General features: G+C 42.3%; 2 protein-coding genes across 2 annotated transcripts in view; one reads left to right on the top strand and one right to left on the bottom strand.

The window, feature by feature from the left end:
- Positions 1–9,455, top strand: part of EVC (EvC ciliary complex subunit 1) — a 55,411-nt gene extending 45,956 nt beyond the window's left edge. Inside the window, 5 exon segments of the mRNA XM_086612049.1 lie at positions 4,572–4,680; positions 6,570–6,696; positions 6,966–7,059; positions 8,228–8,339; positions 9,356–9,455. Coding sequence (XP_086468175.1) covers positions 4,572–4,680; positions 6,570–6,696; positions 6,966–7,059; positions 8,228–8,339; positions 9,356–9,455 — 542 coding nt within the window.
- Positions 9,456–17,377: 7,922 nt separating this feature from the next.
- Positions 17,378–17,745, bottom strand: part of CRMP1 (collapsin response mediator protein 1) — a 50,464-nt gene continuing 50,096 nt past the window's right edge. The window contains exon 14 of the mRNA XM_086612594.1: positions 17,378–17,469. Coding sequence (XP_086468720.1) covers positions 17,378–17,469 — 92 coding nt within the window. The remainder of the gene's footprint in view (positions 17,470–17,745) is intronic.

Here is a 17,745-nt window from a genome sequence, read left to right as displayed (position 1 = left end):
TTAACCATGACCTCTGGTTCACCAAGCTAAGGTCAGAGATACCACCATAGTCACAATGACCTGCAGTTGATTTTCTGGTGCTCTAAACCTCAACACAAGGCAAAAGAATTTAGAAACCAGAGAGTTGTACAAATATTAGTTGTACAGGCAACATCTACCATAAATACTGTTCAACTTTGCATATTAATATATGCAAATAAAATGAATCAATGAATCAGATATTCATAGGGAGAGAGAGAGGGTATATGACAAGCACCTACAAGCTGGATCTTTTCCCTAGAAGGGAGGACATCTGGCTTTGCAATCCCTGCTCCCATGTTAAAAAACAAAAACATCATTGGTGGACAGTCTGCTTCCTCTGAGGTGACTACTGTCAGCTTTGGGGAGTAGATTCTTACATTCATTCCTTTTCTTGGCTCAGTGAAATGTTTTTGTTTCTGAAGTTGAGGAAATTCATTAGAGGAGACACCAAAAAGCCAAGCATGCCCATCCTGGAACACTGTGTGAGCTACCACGTTGTTTCTTAGCTGTCAACCATGACCTTCTTACAGGTTGTGAAACTGCTGAAGAGGTTTGTGAACTGCTGGATCTCACATAAGTACAGGCAGTTTCTCCTGGAATTATTTTTAATTGCTCAGTTCCTTCAGGACAGGAGAACAAAAGCAAACTGTGATTATTGATTTCTTTTGTAAACACTCTTCACTCCCCTGCGTGACGGCTGCTGGCATTAAAGAAGTTAGCAAGTTAGCAAAACAGCAATATCATCAGCGGCTAAGTATTTGAGACACATGGAATGGATTTTTTTTTTTTCTAAAAATAGAGTTAGCAAATAGAAATGATTTTCTAACCACAGAAGAGAGTTTTTGAAGAGGAACAGGCGTATCCATTCAAGGCTGAGATCCAGAGATGAGTTGGTAGGAAGGATTTGTGAGCCCCAGTAGGAGCAAGATACGCTCATGGGTTGTAAGATGGAACCAATCTGTTCTGCACTGCCCTGTTGTGAACCTTGAAGACTTAGATATTAGAAGCTGAAGTGCTAGGGTTAGGCAGAATCTGTGCAGGGATTTTTGACAATCTATTTTAGACATTGGCAGCTAGCGAGGCAGTCATTTACTTAAGTTCTTACAAAGTCTCTCTAAAGACTTTGGCCCTGATTCAGCCAACTACAGAGTCTAAAATCCTTTTGATTTGAGTTCCTTTAAGCAGAAATCAAAACTGAAGCCTGTTCCAGAACACTTCTCTGATCTGAGCTGAGATGGATGTTGTTACACACTTGAATGTTCAACTTCGTCGGTGTTTTGATATTTCTCTCAACTGGTCTCCCAGTTAGGTTGTGAGAACTAGAATACCAGTCACTAGAATCACAGTCAGCCTTCTGGTCATTGCTCATTTAGATTATTTTTTCTCCTAGAGTTTGTGTGGATATATTACTGTTTCATTGTATTGGTGTTCCGTGAATATCCTGGTTTTAGCTGGGACAGAGTTAGCTCTTCTTTTTAGCAGCTAGAAGAGCTCCGTGTTTTGGTTTTACTCAGAGGCTCGCTCTGAGAAGAATGTTGTTAGCAAGCTGATGTTTGTGGTTGGAAGTGAAACTCCAAGGACTTTTAAGTGTGCCGTGTTCTGGCCGGAGTGCAGAAGCACGGCGGGATAAGGGGGGAGCATAGCTAGGACGAGGGGGCCACGATTCCCCTTGTGATTTGTCGTAGAACTTAAGATAGAGGGCCAAACTGGCCAATTAGTATTCCATATCATGTAGCGTCATGCCCAGTATAAAAGTGAGGGACAGCTGGAAAGAAGGGCTTTTTGTGCTTTTGCTCTTTCGCTGCTTCTGCTCTTTTGCGTTTCTGCGCTTTTGCTCTATTGCCTTTTTTTTTTTCTCTCTCTTCCAGTAATCACACGCTCGGAGTACTATCTCTCTCTCCCCCTCTCTATTTCAGGGTGTTGTGGGTTAGGCCACTCCGGCAACTAAACCCTACAGTTGCTCACTCCCCCACCCTGAGGGAGGAGGGAGAGAATCAAAGAAGAAAAAGAAAGGAGACCCAAGAGTTGAGATAAGAACAATTTACTACTACCGCTACCAATATATATATGTACGGATATGTACAAGGATAAATATATACAAACGAGTGATGTACGGTGTAATTGCTCACCACCCCTTGACCGAGGCCCGTCTCGTCCCGAAGCTGCAATCCCGAAACAGATAAAACCCGATACCGCAATCCTGGATGAACGGGAGGCCCCAAGACAGAGAGCGAGAGAGAGAGAAAGCACTCTGAGAGTCCAAAAGTGAGAGTCCTGGAAGGGCAAAAGCCCTTCTCTCTGGCTGACCCTCACTTTTCTATTGGGCGTGACGCTGCATAATATGGAATACTAATTGGCCAGTTTGGCCCTCAATCTTAAGTCCAAGTACAAATCATAAGGAGAGTCGTGGACCCCTTGTCCCGGCAATGCTCCCCCCTTATCCTGTTGTGCTCCTGCCCGCTGGCAAGAACACAGCACACTGAAAAGTCCTTGGAGTTTCACTTCCAACCACAAACATCAGCTTGCTATCAACATTCTTCTCAGAGCGAGCCTCAGTAAAACCAAAACACGGAGCACTTCTAGCTGCTAAAAAGAAGAGCTAACTGTCCCAGCTAAAACCAGGACATGGGGCCTCGCGTTTGTCTGGGACTGCAGCTTCGGGACGAGATGGGCTTCGCATAAGAGGGGGTGGTGAGCATCTACACTGTGTATTAAATCATCTGCATTAAATTGTTCTTATCTCAACCCACGGGTTTCCCGTTTCTCCTTTAATTCTCTCCTGCATCCCTGGGGCTGGGGGAGGGTGAGTGACCGGCTGTGTAGGGTTTGGTTGCCGGAGCGGCCTGACCCACAACAGTGAACTGCAAGGAAGAACACTACCTGTGTAAGCAGAGCACATTTTCTTTTCAACTGAAGGAAAAGAGAATCCTTCTGCTGCAATGTAAGCCTACAGGCATGAGGGAGGATGACAGAATTTATGTTGGTAATAAAAGCAGCAGTGTTTTAGATTTGGGTGGTCAGAGAGAAGCCCAGCTGAAATTCACAGATCAAGTTAATTGCTACAGTGAAAAAATATTGCAAACCTACACATGCGTGCTGCAGCCCGGCCGAGATTTTCAGAATCGACAGATAACTACTGCAGCTTTGTTGGTCCTTTTTACATTAGGAGTGAGCACTAACATCTAATGAGGGACTTTGAGGCTTTAATACATGTAAGTCTTTCTTTAACCTAATTTTGTGCATTTGTGATGCAGAGCCCCACACCTTTCTCATTTCAGCTGCTGCATTGGCCCCAGAAGCACTTAAATTTATCTCTGTGATTCTTAACAGCCTGAAGCTCTGCTCCGGGGCACAGCCAGGACACTCTAAGCCCTGCTAGACAGCCAACTACTTTCCATCCCAGCTCAGCCAGGAGGCAGAACATCCATGTGTCTTCCTTTTCAGAAGGGCCTGATCTGTTAAGTGATCTCCAAGCACCACACTTGAGAGCGTGATCCTCCTCACCAAATACTCTTATAAGTTCTCTCTCTCTAAAACACAGATGGAAAAAACAGTGTTGGCAATAGAGCCACCTACTGTGTGATAGCCCTGGGGTTAGAATGGCCACATAGGAAACATACTTCATTCAATTGTAGCTAAATGGGAGTAAGGAGCATAATGCCGGCCTTCTCTCTCCCAGTGACTGGGCTCAGTGTCAGGCTGGAGAATTTTGCTTCTTTGGGCATTCTTTGGCCTAGTAAATCTGAATTTATGGTCTGTCTGGTACAGCCACAGGTAAAAAGTTAGAGAACACCTTCCCTCTCCCAGCCAGCCCAGCCCAGCCTAGAGCACAGCCAGTCACTGCTCCCTGATGCTGTCCTTGGTAGGAGAGGTGCCTGTCAGCCTCTCTGGGCGTTCGGAAAAGGCTGGATACTCCCTAAATGAATGCTGTGTATCCTAATCTGTTAAATAGCCTTCCATCTCCCTCCTTCTGTATTTTATTTAAAAGCAGTGGTGCAAGGAAACCTTGCACCTTGCTGCCAGGCAGGACTTCAGGGACAGGAGTCAGGAGCCTGGTCAGCAGATAAATGCGAAGTTACTTGCAGAGTGTGAGCATACAGAAAAGTACACAAAATACTTCATCATCAAATGAGGGGACATTTAGTGAAGTTAGGCATTCCCAGGACTACGTGGCCTCCAAGCAGCAGTTTTCTTTATATTGCATTTTTTTTTTTAGGTATTACAGTTCTGCTTAAGGCATCAAAGTCTTTTCATGAAATTTCTGCTTTGAATTCCACATTAATCACTTAGCCTAGTGGGTCAAGTAGATAAGGAATTCAGTGACATTACCATCTCAGCTAAATGATACACAAATTATTGTCTGTGCAACAGAGCACAGCGGCAGAGCAAGACTGTGTAAGAAGTATTTGATATACCTGAGGAGCAGTAACTTTGGGAAGACTATCTAGAACAGGGATTAATTTGTGCTGGTGCAAAGCATAAATTGTAAAGTTGCCACAACTCAGAGTTTGTAATTTTGAGCAGAAGATTTTACAAAAACCTTATTTCAGCAGAAAGAATTGAAAGGAACAGACTTGGGAAGAAACAAGAGAATGAACTGACATCAAAAGAGAAACAGACCAAAGGCCTCCAGAACATATCATCCACAGTCCACCAAAGGTAGGAGCAGGCAACAGCACTGCTGACTCTATTTAAATGTGTTTGCAGATCTGCATTTTAAATGTCTAGCTGAATAAGTGCCTTGGGTTTGCATTTGATATTTGTCTTTGATGGAAAAGAAGTATCTGTTGCCAAATTGCATCTACCCTTTGATCTCAGAGAATTACTTTCTTATTAAATAAACTTTTTTGATGCTCATTAATTACAGACTGAAGAACTATACATAGACCATTAGAAAAAAAGAAAATGAAAAACAATGCCAAAACATTTGCTAAATTTTAAAAGAAATTTAACATAAATATAGGATGGGAACTGATACAATCTAATTCATTGTGTTCCATCTTTTCTGCTTTGAACACCAACAGTGTTTGTTAATTTGCTTTTGAGTAAACATATACCATAATGAAGAGAAAGTGTTTGAAGCATAAATAATACTCAAAATGGTAAGAAGATTTCAGTGAATGCCTTGGACAATCAAGATTACTTGCAGTAAATTTAGAGTGGAATCCCTCAAATGTTAGTTAAATAAAAAACATATTTAATTCATTACTGATTTTATGAAACAGTGTCTAGACAAAAAACACTGCAATTCAAAAGGAATAAGTTGTCATTAAAAGCTGTATGACTTGGCATGCATATGATACATTTTTGTAATCATCTTATTTCTTGACTCTTGGTTTATTATCCAGAACAAGACAGCATCTGCAATTTTGACATTGTAAAGAGGTTAATTCTATTTTTAGACATACTGTTACTTCTAAATTGAAAGAAATCATCACCTACTTTCTGTTTTTCATCCTTGTTTCAATTACAATAGAAATTGATTCATATAATAAAGGGCTTCATAAAAGATCTGGTAGTTATTCATTATCAAGTTTAGCATTTATTCCGACATACAAATTAACTTCTAGCCATTGTCTCAGTTTTTTCTCCCATAATCTATTCTAGTGTCTTAAAACAAAATAGAATCAAATCGGCCTTCATGCAAACAGAAATATGATATTGAAGAATATAACTATTCAGTATCTAAGCTGGTCTCATAACCATTAGTAATCTAACCTGTTTTCCTATTGTCATTATGATTTCTTTTACAGTCAAATACCAATCCTGTGTAAATTAATGACAAAATTTCCATTAATTTGTCTAACTCCTATCCAACTCAACACAGATTATTTCCTTTTGCCCTTGGTGCAAGGTTATGAGTGTGAGTTCAAAAAGTAAATTTTGAAAGCCAACCTTCTATAAGCATTGACTATTACACTACCAGCTTCGTTATGTGTAGATGTCAGAAACAATTTGTGTTATTTCCTTCCCTGAGGAATGTGATGAGTGATTGACAGCATTGCTTCAAGGTAGATCAGGCAAGAGAACAGAACAAATACAGATTCAGCAAAGTTGCAGCCATTCAGGTTCTACTGTATTAATATTAACGTTTAACTAGCGAGATAAAGCAAGCAAGGAATATAGATGTCAATACTCCCAGTTGCCAAGTTTTGAATTACCATGTTTTTGACTGAGTCTTAATTTGCTACTGAAGAGCCTTTATCCTCACACTTGATCTTCTAACAGCTTGTCTCTTTGGCAAGCAGACAGTAAAGCTGACTTTAGAAACATACAATGGCTTTGAAAGCCAGGCATGGACAACACAAACTCTTGATGCAATTCCTACTTCCGAAAGGAGCTTGTATCCCGTGGAGAGCCAAGGCAGGTTATTAAAATAAGTAAATCTATCTAAAAATCTACAGCAAAATTTTTCGTCCCAGCAGAAGCCGGATGGGACGATAGTGTTAATGAGCCTTTCTGTCTACAAAATCTTCTAAATACACTTTGCCAGGATTGTATTCCTCCCTTGAACTCAACATCAATACTTTTAAATTTCTCTTGACCAGGATGGTGCTGCAGCAAAAGAAGGTTTTGGCTCAGTTTGAACTGCAGCAGCAAATTCGTCTGGAGTCTCTAAAACAGAAGCTGCTGGAATTGCATCACCTAGAAACTGAGTTGGAGAATCAGCTAAGGGTAAATTGGGGTAAAATGACTCACGGATCTAAGTGGTTCATGGCAAAACATCAGACAGGTTGTAAGAGTGAGTCTCGTTGCTGTCCTAGTTGAAATTGGTGCTGAGATTCACCACTGTCTTGTAGAAGACGCTTCTCTGATGCGATCTGTGTTGTTTCCTGTGTTCCTGCAATGACATACACCTTTTTTGTCATACCACATGTAGAATAACATAACGCAGAATCAAGCTGTCTTGTGTTAACTGACTTCTGGTTTATCCTTGTGTGCAGGAAGCAGAGCAGGACTTTGTGAGCGAGTTGGCTGTGCTGGCCCGAGTTCCAGTGGCTGTGAAGAAGAAGCCTTCCAAAAGGAGCAAGCCAGCAGGTTGGAACAATCCTGAATTGTTTTAAAAAAAACTCACATCATTCCACATGTCAGTGCATATTTTGTGATATAACACAATGGAGTTTCAGGCCCTAATTGGGATGTAGAAAAGTAAGGCAACCTTCCCAGGTCACCCAGCTCTCCAGTAGCACAGCCACAAAGAAGTGTCACCATTCCTCACTCCAGAGCAGTCCTTTAGCCAATAGATCACATTGTGTCCACTGAGGTAAGGCTTTGCCTTGCTCAAACCAAAATTATTTTTCATGTCTTTATCGTGTTCTTTAGAAACAAGTCTGTTCACCTCAATCACTAAGTCTTTCAGAGGACAGCAGAGCTGAATCACCCAGCTTTCGTTCTGCTGGTAGAATGGAAGAATTGCCTTCCCACACACATGCTCAAAAGTAAAATCTTAATGAATCAGGAAACCTGAAATACTTATGTGGATTTACTGCAGTTCTAACAAATTAGACTAATATATTATTCAGGAGATCCTTGAACACAAATTGTCAGAATAGCAGTTGTGTTTCCTGACTCACATTTGAGGTAGAGCTCATCCTTTGAGCCATGCAATCCTTCTGTCATTATCAGAATAAAACATTTGACATTACATTTGAAAGGTGCTGAAAGGTGAGATGGGTGCCTGAAAGGGAAAAGAACTCACTCTCCTGGAAAACTTTGATGTCTCTCTCCCCAGTCACTTTTTTCTCAAGCGTGCAGAGCTGTTTGCCCTGGTAGGGACCGTGACCTCAGGGATACATGTGGAAGCTTAGCTCAGGGCCCTAAAAACAGTGACGACTTAACATCAGATTGTTCTGATTCAAATCACATAAAATTATGAATTGGCTTTTCTTCTGTTTGCTGGTAATAAAAAGACATTTTCAATTACTTGCTAAGAAAATTTATGATAGGGCTTTCAACTGTTGCACCTCATGGAAACTCACTTCAGTGTTCAGCAAGTGTGAAACTTCAAGGTCTGCTCTGTGAGAACTAACCAGTGGTAAAAAATCAATATACTAGACTAATGTGAAGTGGAGTGATTTCCTTGGAATGATAACGTGTACGTATGAAGTGTTGGAGTGTATTTTTTTTGTTTTCAGTTAATCAAAACCAAACAAGCTCTACTATATGTGATTCATTTTTTTTAATCCACATGCATTTGGCAATTCAGGGGAAAAAACAAACTCAAAAAGAAAGTCCTTTCCGTCATCAGAATCAGCAGACAAAGATGATTCTCATGAAAATATTCAAGAGCCCCCTGGACTGACTTCTGGTTTATGCAGGTACAGTAGAGGCTAAAAAAATGATATGTGGAAAACAATAAAAAGCAGTATAAAATCTACTTCATGAGCAGGTATGTCAGCCAAACTCAAAATATAATGCCTACACTAGCTGAGCTTCTTCGTTAATAGTTACTTCTTGCATATACTTGATCCTTTTTTTCCCTATATTCTTTTCTAAATTTAGGAAAATCATCTGAGTCTGCGTCTGTGCTGCTATGTATTTTATAAATAACTTTGATTTTAGGTAGAGACCTGAGAAATACTGGTTCCAAATGTCCTTTAACTAGGCTTTTTTAAAACCTGAGTCACAGACAGCATAAATCAGCAGAGACAAGTGAATCCAATGGAACTAGGCCGACATGTAGCAACCAAAATATGGTCTGTGGTATTTAGGCTTTCAACTTCCACCTTTATTTCAGGAACAAAGGCAAGCGCCAGTCTTTGGCTGATGAGGAGAGCAGCTCTAACAATGATTTTCTTGATAGATGTTTCAGTTGGCTTATGCTGGGGTGCTAACTAGAGGAGAAGAAATGGCTACAAACCTGAAAGATGCCAGCTGATTACTACGGGCAGATCAAACCAGCCAGCTGGTCGCTGGGGCTTGATATATTGAGCAGAGAAAATCCTGTTGACAGGCAAAGCAAACAGTTGGTTCTCAGGAGCCACAGGCCTTTGGGGAAAAGTATTTATCCCCTGAGTGACCTCAGCCTGGGACTGACTTCAGGAGATGGCTCCTTTCCCTCATGGCATCAACCCTTTTCACACACTCCTTTCCCACAGCCAACAAGGGATACGTGTGCAGGGAACAGGGACCCAACAAAGGAGCGTTTATCTTTATGCAACTTTGTTTTGGCAGCCTCAACAGAGGCAGCTGAAACCAGCAAATGCAGAAGTTGTAATTATATAGCAAGCACCTTTCTTCTCTTATCAAAATTAATTTAGTTTAAGAGAGAACTGTAGTGTTTGAAAAACTCTGTCTACAATTTTGTTATATTTGTCTTGTTTATTTCTTTCAGAGAGAGGTTACAGAGTCCATAGGATGAGGAGACTGAACCAAAGAAAAACTCAAAAGATGCTAAAAAAAAGAGGCAACAGATAGTAAAAGCTTTTATATGAGCTGTCTGAACACAGAGTACCAAAGTGTACTTCTGGGGAATCTCAGCGGCTATAAATACTTACTGAGCTGCTTTACTGAGGAACAGCGGAGAACATCAATAATAACTGAGAAATCTTCTTTAGCTACGGACCAAGAATCAATCCCGACTTCCTCTATCTGTTAATAAAACATTCCCGCTTGGTGTTAGTAAGGGGGAAACAAGGAAGTCTTTAATATAAGCTCTTCCAGATTGCTTGGGGAATGTGGAGGGGAGATAGTTTTAGATTAGGAATATACCAGGGGAAAGCATGGTTGCAGGAGAACAGATGCACACTGGGCTGGTTGCGCAGGTCGGTGTGTCTCAGGTTTCGTTACAATCATGATGTACCGTTTGCTTTTGAGCCCTAAATGTGGTAGATCGGGTCTTAATATTTTGTGATTGCTGCTTTGGATTAACCAAAATAGAAATGTAAAGAATGTGTAAACAGACCTCAGATGGCATTAGTACTTCAAAAGATTGCATTTAGTCTCTCTTTTGTCATATTTGAGTGCTTCCAAGTCTGTGTATGTTTTTTTTAAATTTGTACAAAGATTTTTTATAAATGTATTCCTCTGCATTTGTCTCAGATTTCAAATCATTATTTTGGGGAAGGATGAGACAAAACCGGTTTACTGTTTCATTTTTTATACTTCAGTTTCTAGTCTTCCTCCTTAAATAAACTCTTTTGTTTCCAGCATACTTTGTTATGCTCATTACGTTTCTTATGGGAATGCTACTTGTTATGCAAAGCAGCTAGTTCTTACTGGCTGTACAGAGCACCTGTATTGTGTAATAAATTGCCCCACTTAACCAATCTTACAGCTTTCAAGAAATGACAGTTTTCTGTCTTTTTGAAATGAACGTGTGTTTGGCTATCTGAAACACTGTCCTTCGGTGCATGATGGAATATGTTGCATCAGTTATGCAGCTTACCTCAGATGAAAGTGACTTTGCCAGGCGTGTTACGCACAATTGTTAAAGGGCTGATTTTCACCTCGATCATTGTAAAGATACTTTTTTTTTTTTTCTAAATTGCAGCACTTCAAGTGTTTGAATCTGGTATTTCAGCAATTGGTCTCTGCCATCTCTACCTTCCTGATCGAGGCATTTTATTTGCTGCTTGTTGGGCTTTTTTTTGAACGGATGCAGCCTGTTCACCTCTGAACATCTTACTCTGCAGTGCACTCTAGGTAGCAAGAAGGAAGCTTTGAGTGTTGAGCTGATGTTTTAAACCACGCAGCACAGCAGTGGCTCCCGTCACTGTTAGGATGCAGCCTAATCACCCAGGCAGAGTCTCTTATTTACCCGAGTGGGGCCTGTAATTACCCGACCACGGTCTCTAATCACCCAGGCAGGATCTCCCCGGATACTCTGACTCCTTCAGCTGGGCAGGACTGAAATGGCTTTCTCTCTCCCTTGGAAGAGGCGGAAAGGCTGGGGTTGTCCCAAAAGCGGGGCAGCAGTGCCCTCTCCCGGCCAGCTCGCGGGGTTTCCGTCCCCTGGCTGGTGGAGGTGCCGGGCAGGGAGCCCCGGGAAGGAGCGAGGGAGGGTGCGGGCTCTCGCCGGGGCCCCGCGAGTTCCCTCGGCCCCGGCCGCGGTGCGGGCAGCTCCGCCCGGCCCGGCGCTGCCCCGATGTCCCTGCGCTGGACTTTCTGCAAACAGCCGTCTCCTCTCTTCTCTTCTCCCGCGAAGTCACATCAGCTTCGTGGCAAAGCACCCGCTCTTCTTACCTCTGTTACCAGCTTCTCAGTCCCCTTAAATTACTCCGTGGATTCCCTCTCCTGTTTGAAGTCGTGCAGATTTTGTGCACGTCACGGCACTTACCTGACATCACTCCCTGTCAGTGATGCAGATACTGAACAAGAGTTTTATTAGACCAAGAAACAAGTGTAGCAAAGGCCAAGCTAAGCTCACAACAGTTGCTTTTCAGTTAAGCACTGTTCAATTTTATCTTATGTTGGTTTAACCATAGTTAACAGTCAGTATCTGGATCCTGATGCTGAAGATCTCCCTCCCAGCTCCTGTCATAGTCATTACGGAGTGATTTTTTTTTTTTTCCCTACCTCTGGCCCCTCAGTTGTTTAAATCCATGTGACTGCTTATTTCCAAGCCAACACAGAACAGTACTGAGAGTGAGATTTTTTTCGTAATGCTGTAAAGTACTTTTATCACCAATCAAAAGGGCACAACTCATTGCAACAGTCACAAGGTTCAGCATAGACGTTCCAGCTACTCATCAGGAGAAAAAGATTCTCACTATGAAATGAGTGAATCCCTGGAGCCAGTTATTCAGAGAGGATAGAGAATATATATCCTTGGAGAGTTTCAACACTCAGCTGGGCAAGGTCCTCCTGATCCACCTAACTTTGAAGTTAGCCCTGCTTTTGAGTAGGAGACTGGACTCCAGCTGATATACTTCATCCAACCTAAATCTGTCCATGATTCTAATATTCCTTCCTACTGATATGTTACTGAAATGTTTGGTATATATGTGTGTCATCTGCCCCACCACCGCCTTGTACCTTCCTTGTGTTTTAAGGGACGGTAGAAATCACTTGCGAGCCAGGGATTGTGCCTAGAGAGCCCCTGGGACATAAACTGCTAAGCAGTTTTACCAGCTGAGAGCAGCCTCCAGCACAGTGGATGTCAGAGGGGGGAATATGGAGATACTAAGGTGCCAATCGCAGCTCAAAACACTTGCTTTATAACATAAATTTATAAAGCACTCTCTCTTTAGTTTATTTAGGAGAGACTCACAAGGAGCTTTGATCATGCTTTACAAGTGCATATCAAAAACATTTGCTGAAGAAACATAGGGAAAAAATGCCATGCTTTGTTTCTCCTTTTTTTAAAATCAAGGATAACAACTATTGCAATGGTTCATTATTGTGTTAAGCTTCATCCACAGCTTTATGACAAGGGTGTAGCCCAAACAAATTCTAGGCATGGTGTTAGAGTTGTTGAGTGCATTGTTTATCATGAAAGAATCAAAATCTCAGTGGTCTCTGCTGTAGAAAAAAAAAAACGTGGAAAGGCTTGTCATGCAGAAGTCCTGCTGAAAGGCAGCCTGGAGCATACTGAAAAGGTTTGCAACTTAAAAGACTTGTGCTTGGGACCTTCAGGCTGGTGCCAACTCCAGTGCAATATGGGCAGTTTCATTCCTGACATAAACAAGGACTCCTAAGTCACACATAAAGGTCCTTTGATCCAGCCTGTGCACACCATAACCCAATACCAGGGCAAGCACCAGGTTTAGTGCCTTCACTCACCCTACCGTGGCATCCACAGCAGTCTTTGGGAGCCATTCTGACATCCAGAGATCCTTCCATACGACAGCTTTTTGGTCATGTTTCTTCCAGATGAATAGATGCATCTTCTATGTGTTCAGCAGAGACTTAAGCAGAGGCTTAGCATGCCCCGTGCTCTTTGGGAACTGCCTCTGCGCTGGGAGGGCTCCTGGTCTCGGCAGCCTGGCAGCTGTGGCCACTGGTGTGCTGCAGAGCATCAGGAGAGGGGACAAGGGTCCAGACCCTGCCAGCTGAAGACACACAGAAAGAAGCAATGCAGTCACTGAGGTACCTGCAGGTTGGCCAGAGGTGACATGCTGAGACCTAACTACTTTACCCATATCACTGCAAATACTTCATGAGCATATGAAGCTCAGTGTCTCAGACTCTGCATTTTTACTGTGTTATAAGACTCTTCCATGCAATTTATTTTGAATTGAATACCCCTCACTATTGTCACTGAAACATACCTGGAAAGCTTGTGCAAAGTTCACCAAAACCATGGTGGAAAACTCTTCTCAAAACTGTTCAGATGACTGAGATATAATACTGGCCAGGTCTACATGGCAAGAATGAGCTGGTGCCAAGTAGACTAGCTTGGCAGTGATGGCAGAGTCAAAAGGAGGCACTTTGTCATCGTGCGTTAAACTGCGCAACTCCTTGCTCCAGGAAGCCATAAATGCCAAGATTTTACATGGGTTTAAAAGCGCCTTGGCAAATAAATTCATGGCAGAAAAATCCACTGACAGCTACAGAGTACAAAGATGCTGCTACTTCTCAAGAAATTACAAGCACTGGAAACGAGGGAAACACTCAGAGGAACACAACATTATATGCTTGCCGTTTTCTTCTGGCCTTATGTTGTTGGCTACCGGCACCCAGAGAACATGGTCATCTGTCCTGGTCCAGTCTGTGTTTTTAGTTCTCACACATGAAGATCAGTGTATTGCCAAGAGGAACATTTAATGGCTAGGACAGCTGTCAGTTTTGGTACAGGCTTAGCATCATCATTAACAGCCTTTGCCACAAACACTAAAATTCAAACGAGTAACTGCATTGCTCTGTAGCAGACAAACTGTAACACAAGGCAAACTGCCACTCAGGAAACAATCCATGGATCCAGCTTTCTCTTCCACATCTCTTAGTTGACAAAGACAGCCCTCAGGCTGGTCATAGGGACTAATTTTAAGGAGTCTGCAAATGGCAATAAGGAAGAGCCTGTTTTACGTCTATGACTCTATCAGGCATTAAAAGCTCATAGCCCTGCTGCAAATTTTTAGAAGCTTGACAATTCAAAAAGCGTTAAAAGCTTTGCACTGCTTTTCTTCTTGCAGTTGAGATAACAGCAGCTCCCCACCCACAAGTTCACAAATTAACCATCTCCCAGCTTGGGGCTCTCACAAGGGAACTAACTCAAGTATAGTCTCCTGCCCTGCAGATGTATTCAAGATAACCAGCTAATCCATGTTTTATTTACTGTTAACTGTTTTATTTTTTTTAAGGCTACCTTAGTGATGTAGGGGCAGGAGTATTGCTGTGAAATAGGTAGCAAGAGCAGCACCACTTACCTTGCTTGATTTCAAACCTCCGTGAACATGGCACAGCATGTTCCAGCTCTCCAATGGTGTATCAGAGCAATCATCCAGGTGAGACATCCTTCATCTCACCTGGTGACCGTGCAATAAGGTACCTGTGCTCCAAAAAAACACTGCTTAAATCACGTGGAGGTAGTAATGCTTGTCCAGAGTGGAGAGACCAAGGCACAGGACAGGATCCATAGGCTTCCTGCATGCAGCCTGTCCATCAGCAGCGCTCAGGCTGCGGGGCTCATGGACATCATGGGCACGCTAGCGTTATCTACCCTTGGAGAAATGATAGCAATTACACTGACTTGACAAGCACAGTCTTGTTCACACAGCAGCACTGAACCACGAAGCACCTAACAAACACATGTATTTATTCACAGACACTTTACCATAGAAAAATAAATGTGTGTTAACAACAGTGGATCTTGACTAACTTGTAAGCAAAGAGTTTCTTGGTTTAGGATGTTGTTTAACACGTAGGAGGGAAAAGTGGAATCTGTCAATACTACTTACACAACAATCGCTCTGTCACCTCAAGCATAACAGGCCTCCTAGATCAAGCAGAAGTTTTACCTGGAGGTGAGCAACCATTGTTACTCACACAAACACACACAAGAAAATCACTAAGGAAGTTGTAACCAGCGGTTCCAAAATTTTCACATTATGTCAAATTCGCTGCAAAGTTTCACAAATGAGCTTTATTTCTATCGTCAGGGTTAGATTACCAGAACTGTGGCCAGCTCTGTTGTCATGCATAGCAAATGGGTTGGAATAGGATAGTAGAGATGGAGACCTGGCGTTTCAGGATGGCCTTACCTGATAGGCTGTGCATTATTCCAGGGCAGGCTGTCCTCAAGCTTCTCTGGTAGCATTATTTTACTTAATTTAAAAAACCTGAACCACCAAGTGAGCAAGCAAGCCTAGGGATGAAGGCACTCTCCAGGCAATAGGAAACATCAATTTGAATCCTTAGCAGAAGGGATTGTTCATGAAAAGCTTTATTTTTCTCTTATTTTGGGAGCAATCAATTCAGTTCACTTCAGGCGGAATTGCAGTGTTTCTTCACTGGTTCAGATGAGAGCCAAAGCAAAAGGAAAAGCTGGCTATTCAGACTAGCTTTGCTGCCAGGTTTTCAGACCAAGCTGACCAAAATGGAGTTTTCCAGGGTAATGGTTCCTTCCCTGGGCAAGCTGGAAGTGATGGCATGCTGGAAGTGATGGCATACTGGCTTCAGGTAGGCTACTTTCAAAAACTTTTACGTCCTGCGTGCACCTGGCGTGCACCACATGCCCTGTGCCAACACAGTTTATTCTGTGTAGAAAGGACGGACAGGTGCCAAGTGGTCAAGCATCCCAGCCAGATAAAACCATCCCACCAGCACTGTCCTGCTACAAGACTTCTCCTGTTGCAGCTTTGTCATGTAGACAAGGGCACAGCAGCACAATGCCAAAGGGGAGGTGTTTTGCTGACCTGCTTCATTTCGTAGCACCCACCCTCCACCATAGCCCACACCTCCCACATCTGCAGCACAATCAGACAAGCAAAAAGAGAGAGAAAAGGTTTCTTTACATAGTTTGTGAGAGTCAGAAAGACAAGGAGAAAGCACTTCCTTCACTCTCAGAGAAAGAGAGAATTCAAGTCCGCTTGCCTCACCTTACCTGCAGTGTGTCTTGTTCATGCCATGCCTAAACACTGTCCCGGTTCAGTCGGCAGAGAAAACCAGTATTAAGTCAAATATAACTTATGTTAAACTGGAGCACTGCATACTGCTTCCGTACTACAGATGAAGATGATGGCAATCAATTACCATTTCAATCAAATCAGATGCAGACCTGAAGGTCTTGACAGAAAGCTAATTTAGGTCTCATTTGGCCAAAACTGAGGCAGCTGTAATGTCAATAGCAAGTGCATTTTTACTGTGAACTCTATTTAGACAGATCATGGCATGCTATAGTATGCATACGCAGACATCTATACATTTAACACTCCTTCTGATCTAAGGAGGCTCCTTCTTTCACATGATGTCAACCTAAAAGACAATTTCTCTTGAGCTTCTCCATTCTAAATTTTAAACCATTGAGCAACAGCACTGGAAAGCAGAGGAAGACGCTTACCCATCAATTTATTTCCTTTATTTCACAAGCTTTGAATTCAGAAATTGAACCACAACTAGTAGATCTTGATACGGTAGAGTAAGTAAAAATGCATGTGATTACAAAGGAAAAACTCTGTACAAAAAACTTTAAAAATCCGACGGCAACTTGGATTATCTTTAAGTACCAAAAATCTCATGCAAAAGGAGAGCACTACTGCCCAGGTGGAGAAATCCCTGCAAGGGTGGCAATGGCATTGGTATGTATAAATTATGGCTCTGTCTAAAATGGAAACAAGAAGGACACAGACTCGGACCATAGTGAGTGGGAACAGACAGGTGCTACAGAGACCATTTGTCATTACGTGTCCTGATGATTTTCTGAGAGAAGTGCTTCTTGGGTTTATAATAAATTAAGGATGAAACAGAAGCTGCCTATACTACTCTACTGTATACTTTCAAGATGGCCATTTTCTTCCTTCATAAGTGTTTTTGGTGTCGTTTCTCAAATATGGACATTAATCTTGGCATTGTGTCTAGTCAATTGTTGGCAACGTGTTCTAAAGGGACTCACCCACAAAATGCAACTTGCATAAATAACTCAGTAACATGCATTAACTACTCTAATACAGCGAAAGGGTGCAAAGGAACCATCATTCAGTTACGAGACAAAGCTAAAACCTGTAGTCACTAAAGGGGCAATGGAAGCACCATGCTTTAAGGTGACTATGGCATGAAAGCACAATTGTGAGGCAAGTAGTTCCAAGCAAACACACCACACTATTATCACCTCTTCCTATACAAAAAAAGAAAGACATTTTGTTTTTTATTTCCATTAGTACCAAATAAAACTGTGGATTCGATAACACAGATATTGAAGGGAACGGACATTATTCCCACGATCCTTCATCCTTGTGTTTCTGTCCATCATCATTTTTCAGCCAAGACTGGTAATATTAGAGCGACCACCCGGAGGTGCCACAATGCGGTGGCCAGTACGGCGTGGGTTATTGTCATCTATCTGAGCTCCTGCAACAACAGAAAATCAGGAAACAAAGCTATGAAAAGGAAAAAAACAGCAGTGATGAGATTTTACCTGGCTAGTTCCAACTGTGCTTCCCTCACATCATCAGATGGTTTCTCTTGAGCCAGACTCCTGACATTTCTGTGCCTAGCTCCAGTTGTCTTCAATGAGAAGTGTAGGATTAAATGTCTGGTATCAGACTGATGCTCACCCTACATGGGGAACTGCTTTCCACTGACTTGAAGAAGTGCCCATGCAGGGATGACAGCCTACAGACTGGG

This window comes from Tauraco erythrolophus, chromosome 5 (genome assembly GCF_009769465.1).
Source record: "Tauraco erythrolophus isolate bTauEry1 chromosome 5, bTauEry1.pri, whole genome shotgun sequence".
Taxonomy (NCBI): domain Eukaryota; kingdom Metazoa; phylum Chordata; class Aves; order Musophagiformes; family Musophagidae; genus Tauraco; species Tauraco erythrolophus.
The sequence above is the reverse complement of the archived record's forward strand: the minus strand, read 5'-3'. Positions and strand labels throughout refer to the sequence as shown.